Below are 27,861 nucleotides of genomic sequence, written 5' to 3'. Positions count from 1 at the left end.
TGTTTGCTATGACCAGTGCGTTCTCTTGGCAAAACTCTATTAGCCTTTGCCCTGCTTCATTCTGTACTGCAAGGCCAAATTTGCCTGTTACTCCAAGTATGTCTTGACTTTCTTCTTTTGCATTCCAGTCCCCTATAATGAAAAGGACATCTTTTTTGGGTGTGAGTTCTAGAAGGTCATATAGGTCTTCATAGAATGATTCAACTTCAGCTTTTTCAGCATTACTGATTGGGGCATGGACTTGGATTACTGTGATTTTGAATGGTTTGCCTTGGAAATGAACAGAGATCATTCTGTCATTTTTGAGATTGCATCCAAGTACTGCATTTTGGACTCTTTTGTTGATTATGATGGCTACTCCATTTCTTCTAAGGGATTCCTGCCCACAGTAGTAGATGTATTGGTCACCTGAGTTAAATTCACCCACACTAAACGGCAACCCACTCCAGTACTCTTGCCTAGAAAATCCCATGGACGGAGGAGCCTGATGTCCATGGGGTCGCAAAGAGCTGGACACGACTGAGCGACTTCACTTCACTTTGTTACACACACACTATGGTTACACACTTTTGAATCTTACTCTATTATGTATTCGCCTCCCTCCATGCCTGCCCCCACCACAGAGTGGAAGAAATGGAGAGGAACACTGTTTTTGTAAAGGTGCTTCTTAACAAAGTCAGAAACCCAGAAACCTTATTTCAGATTGGGTATTAAAATTAAAATTCTGCTGATTAAGTAAACAGCTACACTGAGCTGCTCTGGGGACTTCCCCTCTCATTACTCCTCAGCAACAACATGGGGATATAATGCACAAGCACTTCTAGAGCAGGGTACTTCTCAACTTTTGACATAGGGGGCCAGATAATGGTTGTGAGGGGTTCTCCTATGAATGGTAGAATGTTCCCCTCCATCCCTGGCCTCTACCAGTAGACACCAACCACCCTACCCAGGACTGTAACAACCAAACAATGTCTCTAGACATTATCCAATGTCCCTGAGACATTAAAATAGCACTAGGCTACTTCTAGAATTTGATAAGGTAATAGGATTCAATGGGGAAAAACTGATGAAAATATGGAAGACTATTCTGAGAAGTAAAGAAGGAAACATGAGATAGTGAGTTTCCCAAGATAACAGAAAATTCATCAAAGCAATGGCACACTCTAGGCTCTGTCAGCATCACAGTGAACACTTTTCAACATACACTTCAATTAAATTAAACTGAAATCTTAAAAGATCAAATCAGAGAAATGCTGAAGGGAAAAACAAATATGAAAGCCAGGCCTACCCTCCCACAACTGTAAAGCTTCATGCAGAGACACTGGATTTTTCAATTGGTTTGATCTTTGGAAGGACATCTGACCATATATGTCAAGGGCCACTTCCCTTTGACCTAGTAATCATACTCCTGAGATTCCGGCCTAAGAAAATAATATAAAAATAAGAAAAGGTTGTATGTATAAAATCTTTATAGTAACTTACTTATAATGGCAAACACAAGAAATATCTCAATGTTGGCAATAATGTATGAGGTTATAAAATGAAAACTGCATGGATCCCTGTATTGCTACCAGGAATGTCACTGGCATTATCCCATGGTAGATTTGGGGTCAAAACTTCTAGTCCCTCCTCTTAATGATGTACTAATTTATAATACTTCCTTCATCTATGAAACAGAAATTGTAATGAATACCTCTCAGGATTGCTGTGAAAATCAAGAAGATAACAGGTACAAGAGTACTTTCAAAAGTATAAAATACAACCTATACATCAAGAATCATAATTATTATAATATGAAGATTATTTGGAAATACACAACACACATGCCATGCTAAGTCGCTTCAGTCATGTCTGACTCTTCGCGACCCCATGGACCGTAGCCACTCAGGCTCCTCTGTCCATGGAATTTTCCAGGCAAGAATACGTGCCCTCCTCCAGGAGATCTTCCCAACCCAAGGATCAAACCCGAGTCTCATGTCTCCTGTACTGGCATGCGGGTTTTTTATGGCGAGGCCACCTGGGAAGCCCAAAAACAGAGCACAAACTGGCACATGCATATGCTCAGGCTGTCATCCTTCAGGTCCCCTCAGTGCCAAGGACCACACAATCTGATCCTCGTCATCATGACCTACCTACCTCGGGGGACTCCTTTTGCACATTATATAAAAATAAGCTGTCCTCTGCCAGCTCCATGACCTGACCCTGCCGACTCCCAGCTCACCCGCAGCCAGTCTTCCTTCAGTGCCACTGGTGCTCCTGTCCCTTGGCTCCAGGACATGCATTAGGTACGTGGCCTTCACACCCTGTCTCTCTGCCTGGAAGCCAGTGCCCCAGTGGCTGAGCTCCTGATCTTTCCCTGGCTAACTGCTGCTTAAACATCAAGGCACTCAGGTTAAATGTCATGACCTTTCATTCTAAATTAAGTCCCTACCCACAGTCTAGTGGTAACTGACATAGTAGGACAGTTTCTTTTTTTTTCCTTCACAGCACTTACCACAGCTATGATATTTCTACTTACGTGACAACATGCTTCATATCTGCTTTCCTGGCTGAACTGTAAGCTCTATGAAAGCAGGGATCCTGCCTGTCTGATTCACCACTGTACACCCAGGACACTGTCTTACATGCAGTAGATGCTTAGCAAATATTTATTCAAAGGAAACAATAAATGGCTATTTGTGCTAACTGTCCTCATTCCATAGAAGGGGAAACTAAAAGTCAGGGAAAATGAGTTTCCCTAAGCCATTAAGCAGCAGCAGCAAGCCATTAAGGCATATAGTGGCCACGCTGGAATTAGAATTGAATTAAAATCAGATAATAATTAGAATTATTAGCTGGATTTGAACCAGCATTGCCAGGCCAGAACTAAGGACAGGGAAGAAATGTATCAGGCGAAACTGGAAGCTGGGAGGGTTAGTTTGCATCTACCATGTAAAATTCTCCAGTGGCTCTTAAATGAGGACTCAATTTGTATTTATTTGATTGCTTATTCCTTGTCACTGAACAGTACCCAAATATTGATACTCTAAAATATGCAGAAATTAAAATTATCTATTTTCTCAGCCACATGGCTAAACAGATCTAAGTGAGAAAATTAACACCAAAGGCAAAAAAGAAAGGCCATACGGCCATATTCTGTCCCATCTGTTCCACAGGGACCTTGATGTCTGGCTCAGCCTAAAACCAGATGGGGATCCAGAGAACTCCGAAGCCCCTCGCCTTTCCTGTCCCAAGCCCTATTTGTGCTCACTGACCACCACCCACACAAGTTAACTGTTACTTTGTACCCAAACTGAGCTTTGCACCCCACTTACGCAACTCATTTTCAATGTATTCTTTGCCTAACAGGAGCAGCAGGAGCAGCAGAAAGCTACCCCTGGCTGATGGTCCCCATGAGTCTGCATAATGGGGGCACAAGAAAAGAGGTCCCCCAAATTCATTAGCAAATGAGGACACAGAGTGAATGAGCAAATGGCCACCTTTCAAGAAGGTTGCTCTGGGGTTTACTGTTCAGCACCCAGCTCCTACATCTTCTTCCGGTCTCCCTGCACATGCGGCCCCTCTAGCAGGGGCACCTCCTCAAGATCTATAAACTAATGGCCCATTTAACACATTCACCCCTCACTGAGCAAATGCTTGTTAAGCATATCCCCAGTGCCAAGCTATGGAGCCAAGCGAGTACATCCAGGATCTCTGAGGGGGAAATTAAGCAAGGATTCTGTACACTGTAGGTGAGAACTGTCATGGAGCTGCTAACTCCTTCCCCTGCCTACAGGGCAGGGCATGTTCTGAGCTAACAGTGTGGAACCAAGACCCTAAACAGGTTTCACTGTCTACAATCAATATATCTATAGATCCAAGCCATTTGGACTGGGAAGCAATTGAGATCCATGGGTATTAAACATGGGACAGCCAGCACTTGAGATCCCTGGGTATTAAACCTCCTGTGCAAATAAGGCAAAGCCTGCTCAAAAGAACTTGTGCCTCTAGGGCCATCAGGAAATTGATTCTGGTGTTACTATGACTGATCCACTCAGGACCCCCTGCCCCACACCTGAAACCCCATTCCCATCAACTGTACAAGGGTCAGGTCAGATCTTTCCAACCCTGACACCCTAAACTTCTGCAACCTGAAATAAATCACCTTTTTTTTTTTTCTAGTTTGGGCAAAACACATTTCCTGTAGAAAATCAGGAAGGAAGGTAAGGCAGACAAGCTAGCAGACCGTAGGTGTATATCCAAAGAACTCCTTCTGCGTCAGAATACTATGTCTTACTTCCCCTTCAATAAGAACTCTGCCACAGGGCCAAAAATTGCCTTTTATGAAGGCTGCCTATCTCTCTAATTGTAGCTCTTTTTAAACTGATAAGCAATATTGAGCAAGAAGCAGCAAGACTAACAGACACTAGCCCAGTCTGGATGGCCCAATCCCAAATCCTGTTCTGGGACCCTGTGCTCCTGATTCCTTAGTTGACCTTGGGGACATCCCTTCCCTGCTTTATCTGTAAAATGACAGGTTTGGGCTTGAGACTTTGCATTACTAAGATGATATAGTTCTTTCCATTACTCACTGGCTAATAGACACAGCACAGCAAAGACAGTTCCCCATCACATGGCCTGCTGCCAACATGATAAGAAGAGACTGGGGACCTGGACCACAGAGTAGCTAAGAAATGAGATTAGGAAATGAATATATAGGTCTTGGGAACACCAGGGCCTGGGTACAGCTGTGGGAGGCAGGGACAAAGGTAAGGAAAAGGTTAGAAACTTCAAGATGTTGAGACTGAAGATAGAAAAACTAATACCACTGAAGAGCAATCTGACAGTGGTTTAGAGAGCCAACTCTAGAGTCAGATTATTTAGAACTGAACACTACATACGCCCCTGACTAGCAGTGTGAAACTCAGACAAATTACTTATATTCTCTCTGTGATTTAAGTTCCCCAGTTATAACACAATAGCATTTTGTGTTACAGGGAAACAACAGTACTTTGTGGATCTTAAAAGGATTAATCTAGTTAACAATTCTCTTTAGTGCCTAGTACATGGAAGTGCAATCTAAGTGTTTGCTTTTATTATATTATATATTATATAATATCATTATATTTTAGTATGATTATTATTATCAAGACAGATAGGATGCATAAATTTTAGTTCCTACTCTCTCATTAAGTGACTTTGGGATTCAGCTCCCTGCATGTAATATGAGGGACTGAAAAGTCAGTGTTTCTCAAACTAGTATATGTATACAAATAATATATATAATTTCATGAGGGATTATATGAGTTCTCTGTCGGGATTTTAAACACTTTGTGTTTTCATTTCAATGGTCATCTAAGGAAATAAACATACCTGGATTTTCTGAATGCCTACTTTACAACCAAGTTCTGGCACAAGATCACAAGTCTAAGTTTCTATTTGTGTTTGCCATTGTGTTAGCACCAATATTCCCTGGTGGGTCAGACAGTAAACGTGTCTGCCTACAATGCGGGAGACCTGGGTTCGATCCCTGGGTTTGGAAGATCCCCTGGAGAAGAAAATGGCAACCCACTCCAGTACTCTTGCCTGGAAAATCCCATGGACGGAGGAGCCTGGTAGGTTACAGTCCATGGGGTTGAAAAGAGTCGGACAAGACTGAGCGACTTCACTTTAGCACCAATATAATTGCAGTAGACCAATGAGAAAGGCACAGATGCAGAAGCAATTTGTGAATGATGAGACTGGACCAAATGAAAGCAAATGATATCCAACGAAAGTCACTGGAAAAATTGGAAAGTCATTGGAAAACGGAATCATTAACACATGGTAATATAGACTGTCCAAACTCAAACAAATAAGTGTTCACTACCATAGTCACACTGTTGCCTTCAAACAGTGTCAGTCGCCTTACTACACTAACAGTGTTAATTTGAACTGTACTGGTTCTGCAGTTTTGTTTGCACTTAATTTATAAGTCTGTATAGGTCATATGTTTGCATGACAATCTATAAGAATAAGGGGTTTATATCTAGTTTCACATATGTACATATTCACGTAACATTATAATAAAAAATATGTTCAGTGAACACGAGGGGACTTTGACATATTTGTTCTTTTAAAGAAGGGCCAGCATTAGTCTAGTTTCAGAAACAGTGAAGTTTATCTCCAAGATCCCTTAAGTTATCTCCAAGATTCCTTATGGCTCTTTGAGTCTAAAGAGGATGGTCACTTCTGTTGCAGATGTGTTACGCTTCATGCTGCTAAGTCATTTCAGTCGTGTCCAACTCTGTGCGACCCCAGAGACGGAAGCCCACCAGGCTCCCCCGTCCCTGGGATTCTCCAGGCAAGAACACTGGAGTGGGTTGCCATTTCCTTCTCCGATGCATGAAAGTGAAAAGTGAAAGGGAAGTCGCTCAGTCGTGTCCGACTCTTAGCGACCCCATGGACTGCAGCCCACCAGGCTCCTCCGCCCATGGGATTTTCCAGGCAGGAGTACTGGAGTGGGTTGCCATTGCCTTCTCCAGAGGACAGCCAAAAGGGGATGTAGGCTTAGAATTCAGGAAAAAATGCAGGGCAGGAAACAGACATTTAGAAGTCAACTATAGAGAGGGTGTGGCTAAACACAGGAGATCAGACAGGACCTCCAGGGGTGTTCAGGGAGGGAGAAACCAAGAGCTGATACCAGAGCTTCAGAGAAATCTCCAGGCCTTATAGTTTGTACCTTCTCACAGAAAAATATCATTTACTGAGTGTTAAAGATGGTATTCTCAGGGTTTTTGAAAGGATCACTGTCTCATCCAGAAGTGAATGGCATAGTACCCTCCACAGAAATAAAACAAATCTGTTTTGTATTCCTCCAGGCTCGCAGTCCAAGCTGAAAGGGGAAAGCCCATACTAAAAGATTCAGTCTCTGACCTCTAAGAGCTGGGCCATGAACTCACTTCAACTCCACCACCCAGACCATTAGGAGCTCTTGAAGAGCCAAGCAGCCCCCAGGGCTGCAGCAAAAGTTAGGAGTAAGATGGCCAAGCAGCAATGTATGCCAGGTTCCAGGCGTCTGAACTTAGGCCTGGGCACTAGCACAAACCAAAGCTATGACTGCCACCTGGTTGCAAATCTGCCTCGTATGATAAGAGACAGGGCTAGCTAAATCATGACCCCACACAGTCCTGGGTCCACCAGGGCCAGACACATTCAATCCCCTTAAGAAAACCAAGAAGAACAATACTGTAGTAAAGGAATTATCCTCCAATTGAAATAAGTTAAAAAAAAAAAAAAGAAGAATCTCTTTTCCGCCCCTTCTTCACTCCCAAATCAAAATCAGGAAGAAAAGCAGGAGAGAACCCCCGGAGAAACCCAGGCTTACTGTTTGTCTTCTTCTGAAAGTGAGGTTCTTCCACAGCAGCAATCTCAGCTGAGGCCAATAAGCCATGTTACCTCAGCCAGCACCACAGCAGCCTGCGTGAGGCTCGGGAGCCTGGGAAGGAAGTGGCTGGAGCTCACAGCAGGGACGCTGTGGCTGGTCATTAACTGAAAGATAAAGCAAGAGGGGATGTTAGTTTTTGCTGCAAAGCCATACGCCAGTGAGGGCTGTTGCACCAGCCCCCTCATCTGAGCCCTCAACACCCGGTTCTGTCTCATGACTGCCTCTCCACAAGGCATGAGTCCTCGACTTGCAGCCTCGGGTCTCTGGTAAACAGGGATGTTGGAGCTTTTCTGGCTTTAGCCTGTGAGTAAGTCGTTATTATCCGAATCACTTGAGCTCCACTGATGTGACCACTGGGAATGAAAAATTGAAGGCAGACCTAAGTGATCAATCTTATGTGCCCAAAACACCAGAGCTGCAAATGGCATACTGGAATCCCAGAGACCTGCCTCCCTTCTCTTAGAAAATGCCTTCCTTCTCAGAAAATGTCAGCAGCATTTATAAATTTCGCCTTGAACCTGGAGTGACTTAACACTATTGTCTGAAATTTGCTGTAGACTACATTTTCATCTCGCCACAAAGCGGAGTCCTTCCAATGATAAATGGCACCACTGATAGAGCAGTTTCCTAATCTGAAACATCACAGCGTGTCTTAGACAACTGTGAGTAAACACCAAGGAAATGCCACAGACACCTGGCTCCTAAGTGAGGAGGACAACCCCTAGTTTTCTATGTGTGTGAAGAGAAAACAATATCCCATGGAGTAAAACAAGGCAGCCAAGGCAGGCAGAGAGCATCTCCTGTGAAACTGACAAGTTCCCACTGTCTGGACATATGCACACTTTTGGCCTTGCTCCACCTGTACCTGTACACAGGGCCCACCTACTCCTCGTCAGGTGTCACAGATGCCTCCTTGGAGGACTGTTTTGCCATGCTGGGGGAAGGGGAGGCTCTCATAAACAGGCGATACAACCTTCTGTGTGTCCCAGCTGCCCCTCAACAATAGTATTTATTTAATGCTGGAGTAATCCCAGTAGTCATAGTAAAATTAAACCTGGGAAAGGGCAGAAAATAAAAACTGAAAGAAGGGAGGGATACACAGGTCGAAGCTAAGCCCTGATACCACTTCACAGCCAGGAACTCTTAGCAGAAATAAGAAACCAACTTTACCTCTAAAATGGCTCATTTAATCATTGTGGTCTCTGGTGGAATGGAGATGGGGATGGGAGATTAGGCAGGAGGAACAAACAGCAGAAAGGGCTAAGAATGTAGTGACCACTTGTGGAAGCAAAACTAAGTATTGGACTAAAAGTCTGTGAGTCCAAACGGACCTCAACGCAAAGGTCAACCTCTAGCAGGACTTTACCCTCTTGGCCCCCACAGCACAAGGACTTGGATTAAAAACTTGTACAAAAGAAAAGGGAATGTAAGCAGTCTACAGTGTCTGAAAAGAATCACTGACTCTACTATTATATATTTTAATTCACTCATTGATAAGCCAACAAATCAGGGATTCCTGTGAAAGAGTCAAGCCTTAGGATCTTTTTTTTCTTTATCACTTGCTCAGCAAACCTGTAGATGGACACAGATGCCCCTCCCCCAAAATATTCTCACTAAAAATAATTAAACCAGCACTGAGTCCATCCACAATTTGTTATTTAAAGATGGCCACTGGTCTCTCTGAGCGCTGAGAGCCAAAATTTGGTTATGAGCTTCGTGCTTGTAATCCTAAATCATTTTGTACGTGGCCTGGGACAGGGTTTCATTCCAGAAACACCGAAATAAATAATTAGCTAGATTTTCCTGATGCTAAAGGTGCTCTCCAGGAATCACTTAGTTGATTTAGAAGCTACACCAATCTTTTCAGGTCCCCAAGGTAACAATGAGGAGGTTGGAACATAAGTTTATAATTTAAAAAGGAAAGACAGCTTAGATGGGAATTAGGCCCAGCTTCTCAACTACGTGCCCTCGGCCAAAACTTTATGCCCTCTGAGCATCAATTTCCACAGTGTAAAATGGGGGTGATAATAACTACCTTGCAGGATATTCAATGGATATTCAATTGTCAATGAGACAATATAAGTAAATATATAAGTTCCCCAGAAAAGCACACGGCACATTGTAAGTGGCAAAGAAATGAGCTCCCTCCTCCCCACTTTTCTTTCTCTGGTCCATCCCTACCTCTTACAGAGAAATGGTTATCTCCTGTCCAAACATTCTTTTCTACTCCATTATTTTTAGCAGCAGCAGCAGCAGCAGCAGCATTTTTTAGCAAATCCATCGTGGGTTTCTGACAAGGTAGGAGGGGCAAAGTAGGAAGGATGAAATCAGAATGGCCTAGTGTTAAAGACCCTCAGGCTCAAACCAGGACACAGAATCCCCTAAATCTGAGTGGAGAATCTCAGAAGAAATGAAGACACACCTCTGCAGAATGTGTATGAGACGAGAACGGCCGGGAGGAAGCTTTCTGGAGAGCGTTTTCCTAAAGCAGGGTTTCTGCATTTCCAGACATGGATCCTGGCTTCAGAGACCCTCCAGGAGACACGCAGAGACGTCAGCAAGAAGTAGCCTATGCAGCGGTAGAAGGTATTGCTCCGGCTTCGCTGGGTAACTTGCCCCACTTTCCTACCCACCTTGGCATAGCCCGGGGCCTCTTGCGTAATTCCCTCCTCCCGCCTCAGAACATGGTGACCACTGCTGGGAGCAATTTTATCCAAAGAGAAGGTTTTGGCAATGCCCAAATCCTCTGCTCAGGTAACTGAGGCCAAAGGGACATTTCTACATCAGCTTTCCAAGGAAGCAAACAAACAAACCAAAACCAAAAAGAAGGCCGTACTATGTATTGACTAGATTTCTCAATGCTTCAAAGCTAGTAGCACACTCATTTCTGACCCTGTGCACATTTCCAGTTACTGGCTGGAAAGTGTCCCACTTCACAATCATGGCCAGCCAATAGGCCACCCTCTTCCGGCTCCTGGACGACCACAACAGCCACTTCCCTGAACTCCCTGCCTCCAGTCTTACCCCCTCCATCCATTTATCACAGAGAAACCAAAGTGATGCCACTAAACCAAAGCTCCAAACAAGCCACTCTCCCACTTAAAACTGCCTTTGTCAGCACCCCACTGCCCTGGGGATAAAGTGCAGTCCTCACCTTGGTTTAGCTGGTCTCCCCAGTGACTCCAGCCTCCTTTCTCACCACTCCCCACTTTCTAAACCAAGCTCCAGAAAACTACTCCCGGCTACAAATGGGCAGCCCTCTCTCCCACCACTAGGCCTCCTGCATGTTCTTGTCCTGAACTGCCGCTTCCAGCATGGTCAGCCAGGCCGAATCTTCCTCAACCGTAGGATCCTGTCCTGATACCTCCCCTGCACTGACATCTGGTTAAAAACCCCTCCAAGGTGCATTCACGGCAGCCTCTGTTTTCCCTTGCATCATTTCTGCCACTTTCTGAGTCCACAGGATCATTTCTCTTTCTTAATCGCAGTTTTCCCCAACATGCAAAACAGTATAAGGCACAGAGTAAGCCTTCAGGGAGTATTTGCTTAATTAATTAACTATGAGATGGATGTGAGAAATAGGGATTCAAGATGGAAGGGTGGTGGCACTCCTGGGCCTGTGGTAACCGATTTCTCAAGCTTGATTAACTGATTAAGGCAAATTGTCCCCAGGGAAGGGGCTCTAAGTTCACCACACACTGGGGATAGCCGCGAGGGTTGCTGGTGACTCCTGGGATATCCAGGAAAGTGGCACTGAATCTAGGTTGGATTCCCACAAACACAGGTTTAGCTAAGGATGGAGCAGGCCCTGCCAAGGCCAGAGGAGCCAAGAAACCTACTTTTTCCCCACCTTCATGTCAAGCCCTAGCATGTCCTTTCCAGGTCTCCACATCAGTCACCCAGGCGAATCACCCTTTGCCAAAATCTGACATAGTTTCCACACCCCAACCTTTTTTGTACAGTATGACCTCATGCAAGTGACCAATTAGATCTTCGGCCAAATTTTTTAAAAGAAATTTTCACTTCAAATGCCACTGATATTTTAAAATTATTAAATACCTAGAGAATACCATAGCCTGCTAAACCATGACCTTCTCAAATAAGCAATTATTAGTTGCAGAGAAATGAAAATTAAAACCACAATGAGATACCACTACATATCCACTGGAACTACTACAAGTTTTTAAATTTTGAAGTATGAGTAGCAACTGACACTGCTTGTAGGAATGAAAATGGAACAGTCACTTTGTTAAATACTCTGGTGGTTTCTTATAAAATTACACACAGACTTATAATATAGCCCAACCATCCTGTCCTAGGTATTTGCCTGAAAGAAATGATAGCATACGTTCACACAAAGACCTGTATGTGAACATCCATCAAAGTTTTACACAGAATAGTCCAAACTGGGAGCAATCCAAAGATTCATAAATTAGTGAATAAATTAAAATGGAATACTACTCAGCAATAAAAAAGGGACCACACTACTAATACATTCAACAGCATGAGAGAAATCTCAAAAGTCTTATGCTAAGAGAAAAAAGTCAGACACAAAAGACTACATACTATATGAATCTACTTATATGACATTCTGGAAAGGTGAAATAATGGGGACAGAAATCAGAGCCCTGGTTGCCAGTGGGTAGGGGAGAAGACAGACTGTAAGAAGCACTGAGTGACAGATATATTCCACACCATGGTTGTGGCAGTAGTTATACATATACTATACAGATGTATCAAAACTGTTCAGACTATATGTGTAAAAAAGGCTAAATTTAACCACATGTAAATTATATGTCAATGATTCCCCCCCCCAGAAAAAACATGTGTTCTATGATAATAATTAACATATTCCACAAGTCAAATCATGCCTTGGAAGAAATAAGAACTATATGGTGTACTTGAGTATTGTGTGATTCTCTAGGAAAGTAAATGATGAATAAAATCATCAACTCCTGTTCATTCCACAAACTGCAGCCTTAACTCTGCAAGGCTTCCATTACTACTACCACTAGTACTACTGCTGCTAAGTCGCTTCAGTCGTGTCCGACTCTGTGCGACCCCATAGACAGCAGCCCACCAGGCTCCCCCATTCCTGGGAGTCTCCAGGCAAGAACACTGGAGTGGGTTGCCATTTCCTTCTCCATTAGCTTCCATTAGCCACAGCAAATTAGCTTCCATTAGCCACAGCAAATATTTATTAAATACCTATTATGTGCAGGTGCTGTCCCAGACATTGGAGATTCAGCAATGAACAAAAGTGTTCTCATGGAACTTCTAGCAAGGTGGAAGAAGACCTGACAAATAACAGTAGGACTGTTGTTAAGGCAGTGGGTGATAAGAATAATGAAGAAAAATAAAGCAGAGCAAAGAGAGTAATAATAGGTGGGTAATTCTTTTCTTTAGGTCCGTGAAATGAGAATGTGCCATATGCTACTGGCAAAGGGGTCACCAAGTGACAGCTGGGATTGTGAATTCTTCTAACTTTTCCTAAAACAAAATATGAAATACCAGGCAGACTCAGCAATGGTGGCAAAGAAAAAGAGTAGAGGTTCACAGGAAGCCTGGTCCCAAGGGGGCAATGATGACCCCAGTCAGCAGCTACTGCACTGTTCCTCCAACCCCCATCCTCGCCAAAATGTTCAGCCCTTTTGAACTTTACAGGTAAGTTTCAAAGAGAGATGAGAGAAAAAGAAAGGAAGAGAGAGAAAGAAGCAGACAAGCTGAAAAGACAAGGTGGGAGGATTTTTTCCCACTTACTGTCGTCAAAAGGAAAACAGGAACTACATCCCGTGACTGCCTTCTACCCTTCCAAAACATTAAATCTGTCTACAGAAATTCAGTAAGGGAAAAAAACGCACATGTTTTCACTACCATCCGAAACTCTTAGTTTGTGCAGTAACAAAGGGTTGGTTGGTCTTTTTCCTTCCTACAAGAACACTGCAAGCACATGAGGCTGAGAGGGGGGCAGGGAACCTCCTACCCGCTCACTCCAAGGAAGGCCAGCCTCCACTGGGAACCACACAACTGCCATTTCTCACTGGAGCTAAGAAGTCGGCCCCTAGAAGCAGAAGAGGACAAGCTTGCACAAGGCCAACCCCCAGCTGATAGGAAGAAGTCATTGCAGCTTTAGAGACCCACTCCCACCACACCCCAATCTTACAAAGAAGCCAAGGCCCACCAAAAGCAAGGGGCCTGTCCAGACTCACCCCCAAGAGGTGGAACTGGCCTCCAGGTTTCTCCAGAAATAGCTTTGTCAACAACTGCTCCTACCTTCTCACTACTGTGTTCCTCCTACAACTCTGTTTATTCTTCTGAACACACTTTTCCTATCAGTTCTACCCAAATAGCTCATACACACAGAACATGCAGCCAGCAACTGACTTTCATCTTTCAAAAACAGTGGTTTTATGACAGCTCTTTCTCTAAACAAACAAATTAATAAACAAGTATGTGTGTGTTCTTCTTTGTTAGACAAATTTTCCCATAGTTTCCAGAAGTGAGACAGAAGTTGAAATCTCTCCTGATGAAACTATGTCTGGATGTCCTACGCCAATAAATAACTAGCCAATAACAAAAGCAAGAGATAGATTTAAGGCAGGATATAACTATATAACTTACAAACTGTAGTAAATGTGTTGGCGCTAAAGCTCAACTAATGACCTCTTCCTCAGATGCTGATGCAAATACAAGGATCACAGGTACTGCTGCGTCTCATCTCCAGAGAGATGTAGAAGTTTCTGTAGAATTGAAGATATGAAACCTATAAGACCACCAGAGCATGCTTCTTTGGAAGAGGTCTGTTTTTTTAATTGCCTCTCTGAGTGTATGTCTCCAGATCAGTAGCCACATTTATGGAAAATGATAGCGAGGTTAAAACCAGGCTGGAACAGGTTCTTTGCACCCATGGCTGATGACAGGGCATGGCTGCCGTGGTGGAAGAAGATGACTTGGAAAGTCTCCCCATGACTTCTCCCAAGATAGCCATCAACTTTATCAAGCCTGAAGTTATTTTAACTGCCTCAGTTTCTTTTCTGGCCTCTAGTTGTCACCGAGCTCTCTACCTGTAAGGCCATTCATGCTAATCCTTAAATTCTATCCCCTCACACTCTCCAGACATACTGTAGACTCACAACTCAGGGAAACTGTCCTTAGTTGCCACTAAACCCTTAGAGGCCTGCAGAAAGGTCATGGGCTGGTACTTGGTGACCCCTGAAACTATGTTCCTACTTATACCCATAACATCTTAATATTCAAATTTAAAGAGAAAAAATGATGTAAGAAATCCTCCAAGATAAAAGTCACAGATAAAAGGAAGTCATTCTATCATTCTAGAAGATTCCTGTCATTCTAGAAGAGGCGCTGCTATCACAAGACCTGTTTTAAAAATACAGATCCAGTACTTTCCTGGTGGTCCAGTGGCTAAGATTCTACATTCCTGATGCAGGGGGCCCAGGTAGGATCCCTGGTCAGGGAACTCAATCTCACATATCATAACTAAGACCAAGTACAGCCACATAAATAAATATCTTAAAAATACACAGATTTAATGAATTTTATTAATTCTAACAATTTGTAACTCAAGGAGAATTTTAAGTACCAAATGTATCATACTTGCTTATTAGTAACAGTAAGCTTATATATAACCGCACATTCTTGTTTCACCCAGGAATATATATTCAATTTCCTGGACGAAAGTATTTGCTACTTTTCAAAATGAGGGCTGTGACAGGAATACACAAAAACTGAAAAGTTAGAAGAAATACATGAATATTGTACAAATCCAGAATGAGTCTTTGAGAAGCACAATTCCTCATGCTGTCAACAATTCTATTTTAAAGGGGATTCAAAAAGTTTAAATATATTTCTATCATGTTGCTGATATTTGGACAACCAAAGATCCTACTTATCACTCTCAACAGTCCAGTTGCTAGCAGCTAAAACAGCCTCAGGACTTCTAAAACTGACAACCAGAGTTTCTGAAAGCAAATCCATCCTGTCCTCAAGTTCTTGTTTCATCATTGTAGAATTATGGAGAAATTCTGACAAAATGTTAGAGACAGCCCTTCTTACGCTGCTGATTTCCACTAAACAAACACAGCAACCCTGAAAGGAAGACTTCAGCAAACAATACAACTATTTGCTTTTTCCCTGGTTGCAGGTGTGTAGCATATAGGGAAAAGGAACCTTTCCCCTAGAAATGAAATACCTGTCCACATTACATGGCATAGAAAACAACTTTTTTCTCAACCACAATCATAATGCCAAAGTTAGAGGATCCTGCAGGGAAGGAACTATAAAAGTGACTAACACCCTGAGTGATACAGAAACACAAGCAAGTCTGCCTCCCATGAGCGATCCTTTATTTGCAGAAAACTTTGACTGGATAATGTTCCCTGTTGTTGGAGGAGGGCTTTCCAAGAGCATTTTAGGATAAAAGGCTTAGTGACGATATCAGCAAAAACCATTTTGTTTGCTTTACATCTTGGAAGGGTCAACATCTTCAGATGTTCAACATTCTCCCAGCCTAAAAAGTTTATTTTTATGAATGTGCTCAAAGGACTTGGGGACAGACAAACCCAAATCCCTTCAGTGCCTTCCCCTTCCTGTGGACTGATGCCGCTGTGCAGCAAGCTTCCCCAGATGTCCTTAATTATTTTCGTGAATTAAATGGCCTGGTAGACAGAAGGGAGGTTTTGGAGTCAGAGAAAGTGGGGTTTGAATCCTGACTCTGCTACTCAGCAGCTCAGGGACCCTAGGCATTGAGTCCCTGTATTCTCTCCATAAAATAGAACAAATAATGTATATAAAACATTATTTGGGACAAAAGAAGTATCCATTAAATGGAAGCTATGATTAGTGCAGCTGACTTCACAGTGTAAAGTACTCAGCGTGTGTGTTAAGTCATCTCCGACTGTTTGGGATCCCATGAACTCTAGCCCACCAGGTTCCTCTGTCCATGAGATTTTCCAGGCAAGAATACTGGAGTGGGCTGTCATTTCCTCCTCCAAGGGATCTTCCCGAACCCATGTCTCCTGCGTCTCCTGTACTGGCAGATGAATTATTTACCACTGAGCTACCTGGGCTTCCCCAAAGCACTCAGGTGGGGCACGAAGTGCGCAGTTTATTAATATTAAAGCAATCTGTCTTCTTCCTTCTCTGTCCACAGAAGGGACCATTTCCCCAACAGCCTTTCCAGAACACACTGGAACTCTCTGCATGCCCAGATCAGTGGGAGATGTGAAAGGGTTTTGCTGGTATCCTGGTACCATTTCTACCAGTGTCTTACCATAACCCCCCTCATCTGGGGACCCCTACCACACACATATACTATTCTTCTGCTCTGGGAGCAGTCAGCTCTTCTGTTCCACATAGGCGGCCTTCCTCCATGTCTTCAGCACCTCGCTCAGTTTTGTTCTCCAGACTACTTCCTCGTTTCCAGGTCAATTATCTATTGGTGATCTGGGCCTTATATCTATTCCTCCATCTCTTCAGCTCCCCCACCATCTCCTCCAGTGTACTAAGTGCTCCAACGGTCCCTGCTACACAGTAAGTCAGGCCACAAGCGACCATCGCAACATCTTACTGTCCTACGCCACACTGAGCCCAGAGCCACTTGGTGCTTGTACACATTTGTGGAGTGAAGGCTTCTGAAGTCAGACCTCAGGGATGAGAAAAATTAGTTAAAGCAGGTTCACAACGGTAGCAAATCAGAAATGTCATAAAGGACAAGCTCAGGTAGCCCAAAACCATGACAAGTTTTCCAGCTGCATTCAAAGAAATTCAGATTAAACAGGAGTGCATCTAATTTGGTCTTCCCCAAAGTCACTCAAATTTGTTGCTAAGAACATTCATTTTCATGGACTTCTTGTGAGCAAAGGAGATCTGTAATTTTGCCAGACTGAGGCTCCAGACCCCTGTAAACATGCCAACTAATAAGAACACCTCCCCTAGGGGCTCAACCATGAATACAAAACTGTCAACATTGGTCAGGAGCCTCAAACTCTAAACTCATAGGCTCAAGTCAAGAACTCACTCAATGAAGCTTATCAAAACCTGTATATAATTTTTCAACCTCAACACTTTATTCCTTTTACTTTTGCCAAAACAAGTAATCTCACCTGTGGCTCTTTTCCAGTTCTAGCTCACATGTGACCAAACCCAGCAACCTTGTCCAGAACCTCCCCTTTCACCAACCAGCTTTTGAGACAGTGCTAGCACAGGTCATTTGTCCAAGAGGCCTCATGTGTCTGAGATGCAACCCAGTGAGAACCAGCTGACCAGCTAGGTGAGGATGTAGATGGAGCTCCAGGACAGGTACAGAGGCACAGGGTCGAACCTGCCCTCCCAACTTCAAAACTGAACTCCTTCTCTTGAACTAACAAGCCACTTTGTTGACTGCCTTGCTAAATTACAGAGGAATAAGATCACAAGTTGACCTGAAAAACAAAAAATGAAGGATGTTAGCTTTTAAAAAGAAAAAATACTGGCAACATGAGCTCCATTATTTGACGTCTGGAAGGATGTTCCCAGTGGAAATGGATCTGAATTATTTCAATGTTATCATGATTCTTAGTACTTCTTGAAAGTGCTACTGTCATTAAGATCTTCACAAATCAAACATTTTATGTGCCAGATAACAAAATGCTCAAGGAAAGATGCAACTAAACTATTGGGTAGAACTCCTGCTAGCCCTTTTATCAACTGCCGTTGACAGTGGCATTTTAAAATGCACACACTCTCATCTCCCGAGCGACTGTACGCTAAGTGTATGCTACATCACTGTATGCTACATCACTTGAGCATGGAGTCCCCAGTGAAGTTCCACCTGAGGACAGTGTGCCTTGCTGGTCTTTGCAGCCTCTAGGGGGACATCCACTCCCCTTATTGGAGGCCACTGGAACCTAGTGTCAGACAGCCAAGGAGAAAGCCATGCTGAGATCATGTGAAATAGGACTGGAGTTGGAAATGGGAAAATGGCACTAATTCCGCTAAATTTGCAAGTCCTATAACAGGACTGACAACTGAAGAAACACTACTTGACCAAAGGCTTTCCTTATCTTGAACTCGAGGTACTTCCTATAATTAACACGATCATTAAAGTTAACAGAAAACTAAAAAGCTAAAAAACTGCCTGTAGTCACAATTAATCCTAAACAGCCAAAATTAGCACAAGGTTTTTCTACTTTTGCATGAAGAAAATGGTCCCAGGGAAAGACAACCTTTGGGACTTTTGTGGGCCTTTCCTTGATTTGAACTTACAGCCAAGAGCAGTGTTTATTTGAGAGAAAAAGAAAATCCAGTTGAAAACCCCATTAAGATTCAAATTGGAACAACAGAATAAATGAGGCCAGTTCAATATTAAAGATTCAGTGTCCACTGTAAGCTGAAAGGACAGAACTATAGACTGAATTTTTTTTCTCCTAAAGAGACACTGTAAATACCACCCTAAATTCTGATACAGTAGCAAGAAGCTTGGATTAAAGAAGCAAAAAGTTAAGATTTTAAGTTCCCGTTACTGACTGCTAGGGAATGAACTCAGGCGAGCCATTATACCACTCTGAGCCACAGAATATAAGGAGACTGGAGTAGAAGGTCTCCTGGGGACTTCCTTAGTAGTCCAATGGTAAGACTTCACCTTCCAATGCAGAGGGTGCAGGTTTGATCCCTAGTTGGGAAGCTGAGATCCCCCATGCCTGGCCACCAGAAAACCAAAACCAAATTGTAGCAAATTCAATAAAGACTTTAAATTTTTAAAAAGATCTTCTGAGTCTAAGAAAACTGCCTGCAGCTTGAGTTTCAGACTCAAGTTTGAACCCCCAGCTCTGCCATTACTGAAGCACGTGAACCAGGAACAAATTATTTAACTAGTTTCTGTATCAGACGTACCATCAGAAAAATGCGGCAGCCGCAATATTTTCCCAATTGCAGGAAAGTTTATGAGATGAATTTAAGCAATATTTAAATTCCACTTAGAAGATTTTAGGGGATGGACAGGCACAGTATTAAACACTCAATCACACAATGAGAAAATGCTCTTTTCAGCACTTTAGATTTGTAAAAACTGTATTACATTAAGGAGAAAGTTTCTGTTTGATCTTCTTTTCAATGCTTCTATAACATGTGCTTAATTTCCCTTTTTTAACAAAGTAAGAACAAGTTTCAGAGTCAGTGCCTTTAGAAAGCAAGCTTATTTTATAGACAGACTTTAAAAAACAATTCATTTTCATTCTAATTATTTTAAAAATTACCTTTTATTTCAGACAACTGACATCAGTTTTCAATTTAGAGGACCGATATAAGGTTAACTTTTAAAAAATATATGTATTGATAACTATAAAAGTGTGAGTCCATTGAAAGAATCTGAGGGGTTTACATGCTGCCTACCTCCAGGTTCTAGTGAGGAGTAAACGAGGTAACAGAGGGGAAGACCCAGCCCACACTGTGCTCATCTACCTGCGGTCAAGGGGCAAAATTTTTGTCAGTGAGGAATCAGAGGAGAAGGTACAGTGTAAACAAAATCCATCAACCACGAAGGATGGATGTAAGATTCCAGAACAATGAGCTCAGAAAAAGCATGAAGGGGTTCTTAAAGTAGAAATCAGAGAAAAGAAGAAAACCCATAAAGGGAGTCAGTTACAGTTACTGAGCCAGACTATGCGCTCATAACCAGTGAGAAAAGATGGCTCAGTGGGTGCCTCGTACGGTCCAGGACAAAGCTATCAAAACGGTCAGAGTCTTATTTGGAAGAGCCTTGAATGCCAAGATCATTGTGGTGTCAGATCGTTAACGTCTTTTGACTTTTGTTCAGCACCTAGTACTCTACATGGTGTTCGAAAAATACCTGCTAAAGGAATGAATTTCGGTTTAATGGTATTTTTTTTTATATTAGCCATAGACAAATAATACACACACACACACATTTTAAAACTATGATATCTTCCTATTCCCTCCTTCCAATACCAGAAATCACACCTCACTCCAGCTAAAGTAAACTGCCACTTCCATCCCAAAGCCTTGCATCGGGGAGTGGAGAAGAGTCTACAGATCAGTCTAGAAGCCATTTTTCTGGGCCTTTACATCCTCTCTGCCTCTCCAAGGAAAGCTACTGCTTCCATTAGTGTTACCTTTATGTCAAACTTGGACCATCTAAATATCAGATCCAATAAAATTCAAGCTGCCATACCCTTGAGGACTTGCTTCTTCCAGAAAACAAGCTTGGTTTGACTCTTGACAAAAACTATTCCCAATCTGGCATCCTACAGAAATTTTGAAGAGCAAGAGTAAAGAGGGATATGAAACCCAAACAACTTCTTAGCAGTTCCTTCCCTCTTCCCATGCCTGTTTCAATCATGAAACCTCTTGCTCCTTTTTTTCCCTTCTGGTTCCTTCTAGTCCTAATTTGTTATGATCTTTGAAACAACTAACTCAAAGCAATGCTTTAGAAAACTTTGTGTCTTGCCCATCTGCACCCAGTGAGAGTCTTCTGAGATATTTAGAAATATCCTTTTAAGGTTAGTCTATTTCTCATCCTTTCTTGGAGGATGAACATATCTCAAAAGTCAGTTAGCTTTCTATTATATATTGGCTTCATAGGATTGCACTATAAAAAACAAAATCTATACTCAAAATGGAGATGCCCAGAATGGAGAGTCCAAATGAATATTTTCTTTCAGAGAGAATCTCCAGATGGTGAGTCGGAAATGAGACAAATGTCTCATTATGTCTCACTCCATCATGTTTGCTCCATTGAAACTTACTGAGATCACCAACCACTTTTTCCTTTGCATTTAAGATAAAATTCTTCTTTGGATTCTATGAATCAAGTCTTCATCCGCCTAATGTGGATAAGTAGGTAATTCCAAAGCCGTCTCACTTCTTCTTCCTCTCCTCCCACCGTCTTCTTTTCTTCTGTCATTACGCTCATCAAAACACTCCTATGTATTCCATGGGTATTTCCACTCTACCTCTCAAAACCCACACAGTCTATTACACTAGTACTGAGACTGTCCCTCAGGACATTTCTCTGGGCAGCTCCTATCAAAGAATCACTCTTTTTCCTAAATACACATCTAGAAAATATAAAAGCTTGAGTGGCTCTTTAAAAGTCATGTACTCAGCCTCTTTCATCAAGAAACTAAATCTTAGAAAAGTAAAATGACTAGCCCAGGGTCACATGACTGCTTAGTGGGTTTCTGGAATTACATGTAGAATATAATTACATCAAATTGTATGTAATTATATGTAAAATTTGGAGTGTACATGCCTGTGTATATTTTTTCTGAAAAGAGAATCCATAGCTTTCAGCATATTATCCATGTAGTCCAGAATACTGTCCCAATAAATAATAACCACTGATTGGTTTTATATATACAAAATTCTTCCCCCAAAGTGTCTGGTGCTAAACACCAGTTATCATAAAACATTTTGACTTCAAGAGTAGCCAAATAAAGTGTTTTTAATTCCAAATGCTTCTTAGAAGTTGGATTTAGCATAGAAAATGTTGCAATTCTAAACAAATACACATATACACATACAGAAACACACACATAAAAAATGAATAAAAGAAAAGATTCTATACATAAAAATTTATGTTGATTTTTAAGTAATTAAATTCTAAATTACTTAGTGATTTATCTCATTCTTATTTTTTAAAAAATAAATTAATGTGCAAATAAATGTAGTTTAATGTGAAATGTAACAGACTAGATCACTTTCTCAAAGCACAGCTGCCTCAAAAAAGAGAAATGAAACTGAATGGAATCAGAATTGTTTGTTCTACAAAAAGTAAGCTGGGCTAAGTACATACTAATATTTCTCAACCTATCATAAACCTAACCTTAGTTATTTCTCATATAGTTCTACTTCTAATGCTTTTCTGTGATTATCACATCACTTTAATTCATCTTTCAGAATATAGAAAACCAACATTAGTTTCCCATTCTATTTGACTTATTCAAGATAGCATTTATTGAATCCCCTTCCATATCAAGGAGAGTAAATTAAAGACTGGGACCTTAATCCTAGAGAATTAGGATTCTCTAGGATTCTAGGACCTTAATCCTAGAAGAATCCTAGACCTCCTCCTAGAGAAGCATACACTCAAGAACCAGACAAATAAATGTTAATTATAACCAAAAAAAAAACCATGCAATTAAACCCATGACATGAATAGTGCTATGATCCAATCCTATGGGAGCAAAAAAGAAAGGGAGAGTTAATTTTAACTCAGTGTTGGCAGGAAGGTGTGAATCCAGGAGAGCTTATGAGAAGGATGGCATTTAAATCAGGTCTTAGAGTAAATTTTCAAAATGGAAAAAGACAGGATTTCAAGTTTTCTTTTGTTTTAGGAACCAAGTCTGATGCTCCTCGGAGTAAATGCTCTTTGCTTTAAAACAGCTTACTGTCTCAACAGAATGCAGAATAACCAAAGGCTCTACCTGAAAATAATTTTACATACAAGATTTTCTTACTCTGGCTTCAGATATTTCTAAAATGTGCCTCTCTAACAACATCTGTGCTGGTTACCTATCCAGGGAACTATTTTCAGTCGTAAATACCCAAATGAAAAGTGAGACTCATTCTTTGCCTTTAGCAAGTATTTCATTGTCAAAATTCAATATTTTAACAAAGCCCTTACCCTGTTATTGGTAAATTCATGGAAACCATACTGCCTGGGATGCAACCTCAGCTTCAGTACTTACTTACAAACTCCATGGTTAGGCTACTTACCCTGTCTACACCTCAGTTTCCCTGTCTGTAAAATGAAAATAACAGAATCTACCTCATGCGGTTCTCAACAGAGTGAACTAAATTATTACATGTAAAATGCTTAAAACACCCAGCATAAGGTAAATCAATAATAAGCATAACTTTTTACCAAGAAAAACCTTTTCTAAGAGTTATGTCCAAGGTGCTACACCAATTTAATAAGAAAAAGTTTCCCATTCTGTCTCACCTTTATTTAAGCTGACTTTGAAAATGTATTTGCTCAGAGAAAGATGCCATAAGAAAAAAGCTAAATTTGATTTCTAGACAGTAACGTCAGTAACAGAAAAACAGGTTATTTCAGAAGGTCTCTGACATATTGAGGGATAAAACAAACAGAAGTCATATTGTACAATAAGCAATTTTAAAAATTCACCAAAGATTGACAGCTAAGCTAATAGTTCCCTTCCCCTTTTCTTTTGTTCCTTATCCTTTCACAGTCAAACCCTCTATCCATTTTTTATGTATTACACAGGGAAAGATTTGGAGATCATTATAGACTTACAAATATTTGACTGAAACTCCAGTAAATTTTTTATTTTAAACGAAGAGCTAGAGTTGAGCAAATTTTACTGTCTGTCCTTTCCATGGTGTTGCAATCCCTACGCAATCAATGTCCCAACACGCTGAAGAGAATTTGGCTGGCCCACTCACAGCAAGAAGGGAAATAAGATACAGGCTATAGATTCCGTTAAGGACTAGAGCAGATATATGTACCAGAACTCAGCGAGCATCCTCGCAAAGTCCCCTGCCTACAGCAACTGGAACTGTACCACTTGACTGCTTAGTGTGGGAGTCAAAGAACTCTGGGGCTCACTGGATAGGTTCAAAACTTAGCTCTACCAGTTGCAAGGTGTGTGGCCAGAAACTCTCTCTGTTTCTTAGTCTGCAAAATAGGGATAACAGATGGATTTGTGGTTAAAATTAAAATAGTATTTGAAAAGCATTTGTAATAATATTTGGCACCTGGTGCTATTTAACAGTGTCTATTAAATAAATATTGCAGTAACTACCACACTTATGATAATTTCCACATGCAGATATGAAGAAGGTTTCAGTTTTAGTGTAAGCCCTCCTCCAGAACAGTTAAATTAAAACAAATTTTCAGCAAGATCTTTAAAATTTGATATGGAGGTAATTAACCATAAAGAGCATTAAATTTCCATTATTTCTTTACCATCTAGATAGTAAATAAAAATGTATTTGGAATTTAGAGTATTTTAGAAATGCTAAAATGACATGTCTATCAGAATTTTCTAGACTGTCAGAAGTTCAGGAATTAAGGAAGGGGTTATTAAGGAATCTAAGGCAATGTCCATTTAATTTTTTAGGAGCTGAAAATAAAAATAGCAAAGGTATTAACAATTTACAATCATGCGGGATATAGCATAAGCAACTTAGCTTATGGGAAGGAAGATCCCCTAAAAAAAATTTAAACGAAAAATATTACAACTTCTCTGCATACAAGATAAATACTACAGAAGATAAAAAACTGTGTCAGTGAGTTTTATTTGGTTTCATTCATTTTTAATAATGTAATCATTAAGAGCAGAGGTTGGAAACAATCAAACCCTAATCACCCTTTTCCAATCTAAGCTAGTCTCACATGAACTGTAAATATGCCCTAAGTCAAAAGGTATCCAGGGTTCATTATAGGCCTCTATGTAGATGTAAATTGAGAGCTGAGATTTTAAATGCTCATCTGAAGGGGAGACACATATCACAAGCGTCCATTTCACAATCAGATACATCATTCTGGAACAACAGGCTGGTCCCTGCAAGGGGGCTCAAGAATCACTCTGACTGCAGTAGCAATTCTTACCCCTTGAACTGTGGTCATCCAAGGCTGTCACTCCAATTCTACCGCTTCTTGCTCTGTGTATCTAATGTTTTCCCAAAACTCTATCATGAATTAACTTAAAGCATAAAGCATTAAAGCTCCTATAAAAGGAGCATTTGGGAATGGATACATGTATGTGTGACTAAGTTCCTTTGTTGTCACCTGAAACTATCAAATATTGTTAATCAGTTATACTTTAATGTAAAACTAAAAGTTAAAAAAAAAAAAACACAAACAAGGAGTACTTGGGGAATAGGCTGACAAGGAAGACTTTGTACTTGAAAATTATTTACCATCAGAAGAGGTTCTACTCCAGAACCTTCTCCCTTTGCTCTCACACTTTCCTTGATTTAGGATAAGTGTCTCAAAGAGAATGACAAGAACAACAGAAAGCCTCCATTAATTTCGTAGTAAGTATGAGGAAAATGGGCTGAAATAAAAGGGGAGATAAAAAACTAAGTACTTCTTTAGGTGTGTTTTAAATTTTGTCTGAAAAGATCGAAACTTAGGTTTGGGTCCCACACTATTGTTTAAAAGGCCATTAAAACTCTGCTTTTGAACTTGCAAATTTTTATGAGGTGTTCTTTGATGGGAGGTGGGAATCGGTCCTTAGGAAGTGACTTGCTGATTTTTATCACCAAGGAATTTTTTAAATATCAAATTTATCGTCTATTATATGAATGTATATACCACGCACTCACTTCCTTGTTTCACTGAAAAGTTCTGGTTTTAAAAGCTGATGGTATCGCTTTTGCAAAAGACAAAGGCCAATTATTTCCAGGGCTACATTTCTTTCTCTCCCTTTTTCCTTCTCTCCCTGTTTTCTTTTATCTTGTTTATTCCCTTCTTTTCGATGAGTGCTGAAAAACAAGCACCTACACACAATACTGGCCCACGCACGCCCCAAGAACCTTCCATTTAGCAACTCTCTGGGAGTTGGGAAGCAATCTAAAACACAAGCAGAAGCACTTTCGCCTGATCCCCAGGTTTCCTCCCAGTCTACAATCACCCGTCTTCCTTGGATCTCGGTCGGAACCATAGCAGGCGACAAAGCCTCTTGCAGCCTGGCCTCACTCGGGCCAAGGAGCCGATTCCCAGGCCACCCGGCCAGGAGGCGCTGTGGATCAGTTCCCCCCGTGGCCACCGGCAGCCGGCGCTCAGCCCTCCCTCCCCCCACCACGAAGCACAGCCCGCCCGCGGAGCTGCGAGCTCTGCACCGCCTGCCGGGGTTACTCTCGGTCATTCTGCTGCACCGTCTCGCCCTAGCTTCCCCATCCATGCCCTCCCTGAAGCTGCTCCAAGAGACACTCAGCAAAGGGCAGGAAGATGGGGGGAAGGGGGGGCAGGGGAATGGTCACCTCAGCTCCAGGTTTCCGCAGGGACCCTTCTAACGTTTGTTAAAGAAACAAAACTCTCGTCCCTCCGCCCCGCCCGTCTCCCCTACCCCCATCCCCAGCCTCCCACAGCGTCAGAGGCAGCACCTCCTGGAAGCGTATGGAGACTATGGAACAGGAACCCCCTGATCAAACAAAGCCCCCGAGGCCTCAAAAGAGCACTAGCGCTAAGGACTCTGTTTGGGACACCTCCCAGTCGCATTCTTGGTGAGCCAGAAAGCGCTGCTCCAGTCCAGGGGCGCGGGGGACCTATCCCCAGATCAGAGCCCAACCCGGACTAGCGCCTTACGAACAGAGGGGATTCTGACGGCTGGCATTTTTCCCGGTGGGCGCCGGCCGAGCCGCAGCCAGAGAGGGTTCCAACCGGCTCAGGCGCTTCCAAACAAAGGGAATAGCTCAGTGCCAGACCTCCCATTCTCCCTACTCCGGCAGCAGCGCCTCCAGCACCACCAGGAGCCCCCCGATTCCACTGCGCCCCAGCTACTGCGCTCGGGTCTCCGCGCGCCCAGAGATGCTCCCCGAGCTCCACCGCGGGCGAACCCTGAGAGCAGCGATGTCGCGTCTTTGGGTGGCCAGAGCTCCTCCTAGGACGTCCTCTCCACATTTACGAGCCCGTTTGTGCTGCAGGAAGTGGGGATGTGGGGGTTCGGACTAAAGTCCCCGACACCCAGAGCTTCCCAAAGTCCCCTCGGCCCGAAACGAAACAATAACGTCCAAGTCGCTGAAGAGACTCTTACCTGTTTTCCACTTTTGTGTTTGTGGCTCTTTCCCCAACCCCTTGAAAAACCCTTCGGAAAAGAAGGGGGGTAAAGGGAGCAAAGCGCCCCGAGAAATTGGCTGTGGCGGCGCTGGTTGCACGGCGCCCCCTGTTCTGCCCACCTGCGCCGGGGTAGAGAGGTGTCGGCGCGTCCCTGCCGGCCCCGGCAGCACTCACTCTGCCTCGGAATTACCGGGGTTTTGCCGCGACTAGTTCCTTTTATAGATTCGGCGGCGCTGAGCGCTGGGGTTACTATCGGTCAAAGCCTGTTCTCTCCCTCCTTCCCCGCCCCCTTCCCGGCCTCTGTTTATGTAGTTCAGTCACTCAGCAGAAAGCACGTGGAGCCGCGTCCCGCCCCTTAAACGGGCGACGTCCGGCGGCGCGCGGGGCTGGGGGCGGAGTGCAGCCGGCCTACCCCCGCCGTAGGTCCGCGCCGCTCGGCCCAGCCCGGCCCGCCAGCGCAGGAACAGGGGCAAACGGCGGTCTTGGGACTGTGCCCTCCAGAGACTCTAGTCCAGGTTCAGGGCAGCCAACAGCACGAGTGAAAATCGCTTTCTCTAAACTAGTTCTTTCAGCAACTTTTGTTTCCTTTGTTAATTTACTCAGCTGGAGGGACTTGGGGGCGGAGAGAGGAGAGGAAAGGGGAAGAGAAAGCTAGGCTAAAACCCCTAAGGATGCCAACCCTTCAGTCTTTTTT

At 42.6% G+C, this 27,861-nt stretch overlaps 1 protein-coding gene across 2 annotated transcripts in view; it reads right to left on the bottom strand.

Moving 5' to 3' along the window:
• Window positions 1–27,451, bottom strand: part of ABCA1 (ATP binding cassette subfamily A member 1) — a 132,187-nt gene extending 104,736 nt beyond the window's left edge. Inside the window, exons 1-2 of one of the 2 annotated variants that reach the window (XM_069575532.1) lie at window positions 27,145–27,451; window positions 7,346–7,509 (exon numbers count right to left, since the gene is read on the bottom strand). In XM_069575532.1, the coding sequence (XP_069431633.1) occupies window positions 7,346–7,411 (66 nt within the window). In that variant the 5' untranslated portion in view covers window positions 7,412–7,509; window positions 27,145–27,451. Of the gene's footprint in view, window positions 1–7,345; window positions 7,510–9,827; window positions 10,090–27,144 lie in introns of those variants that run through there. The other variant, XM_069575533.1, reaches the window with a different exon arrangement.
• Window positions 27,452–27,861: the final 410 nt, after the last annotated feature.

Source organism: Ovis canadensis, chromosome 2, assembly GCF_042477335.2.
Source record: "Ovis canadensis isolate MfBH-ARS-UI-01 breed Bighorn chromosome 2, ARS-UI_OviCan_v2, whole genome shotgun sequence".
NCBI classification, from domain to species: domain Eukaryota; kingdom Metazoa; phylum Chordata; class Mammalia; order Artiodactyla; family Bovidae; genus Ovis; species Ovis canadensis.
The sequence above is the reverse complement of the archived record's forward strand: the minus strand, read 5'-3'. Positions and strand labels throughout refer to the sequence as shown.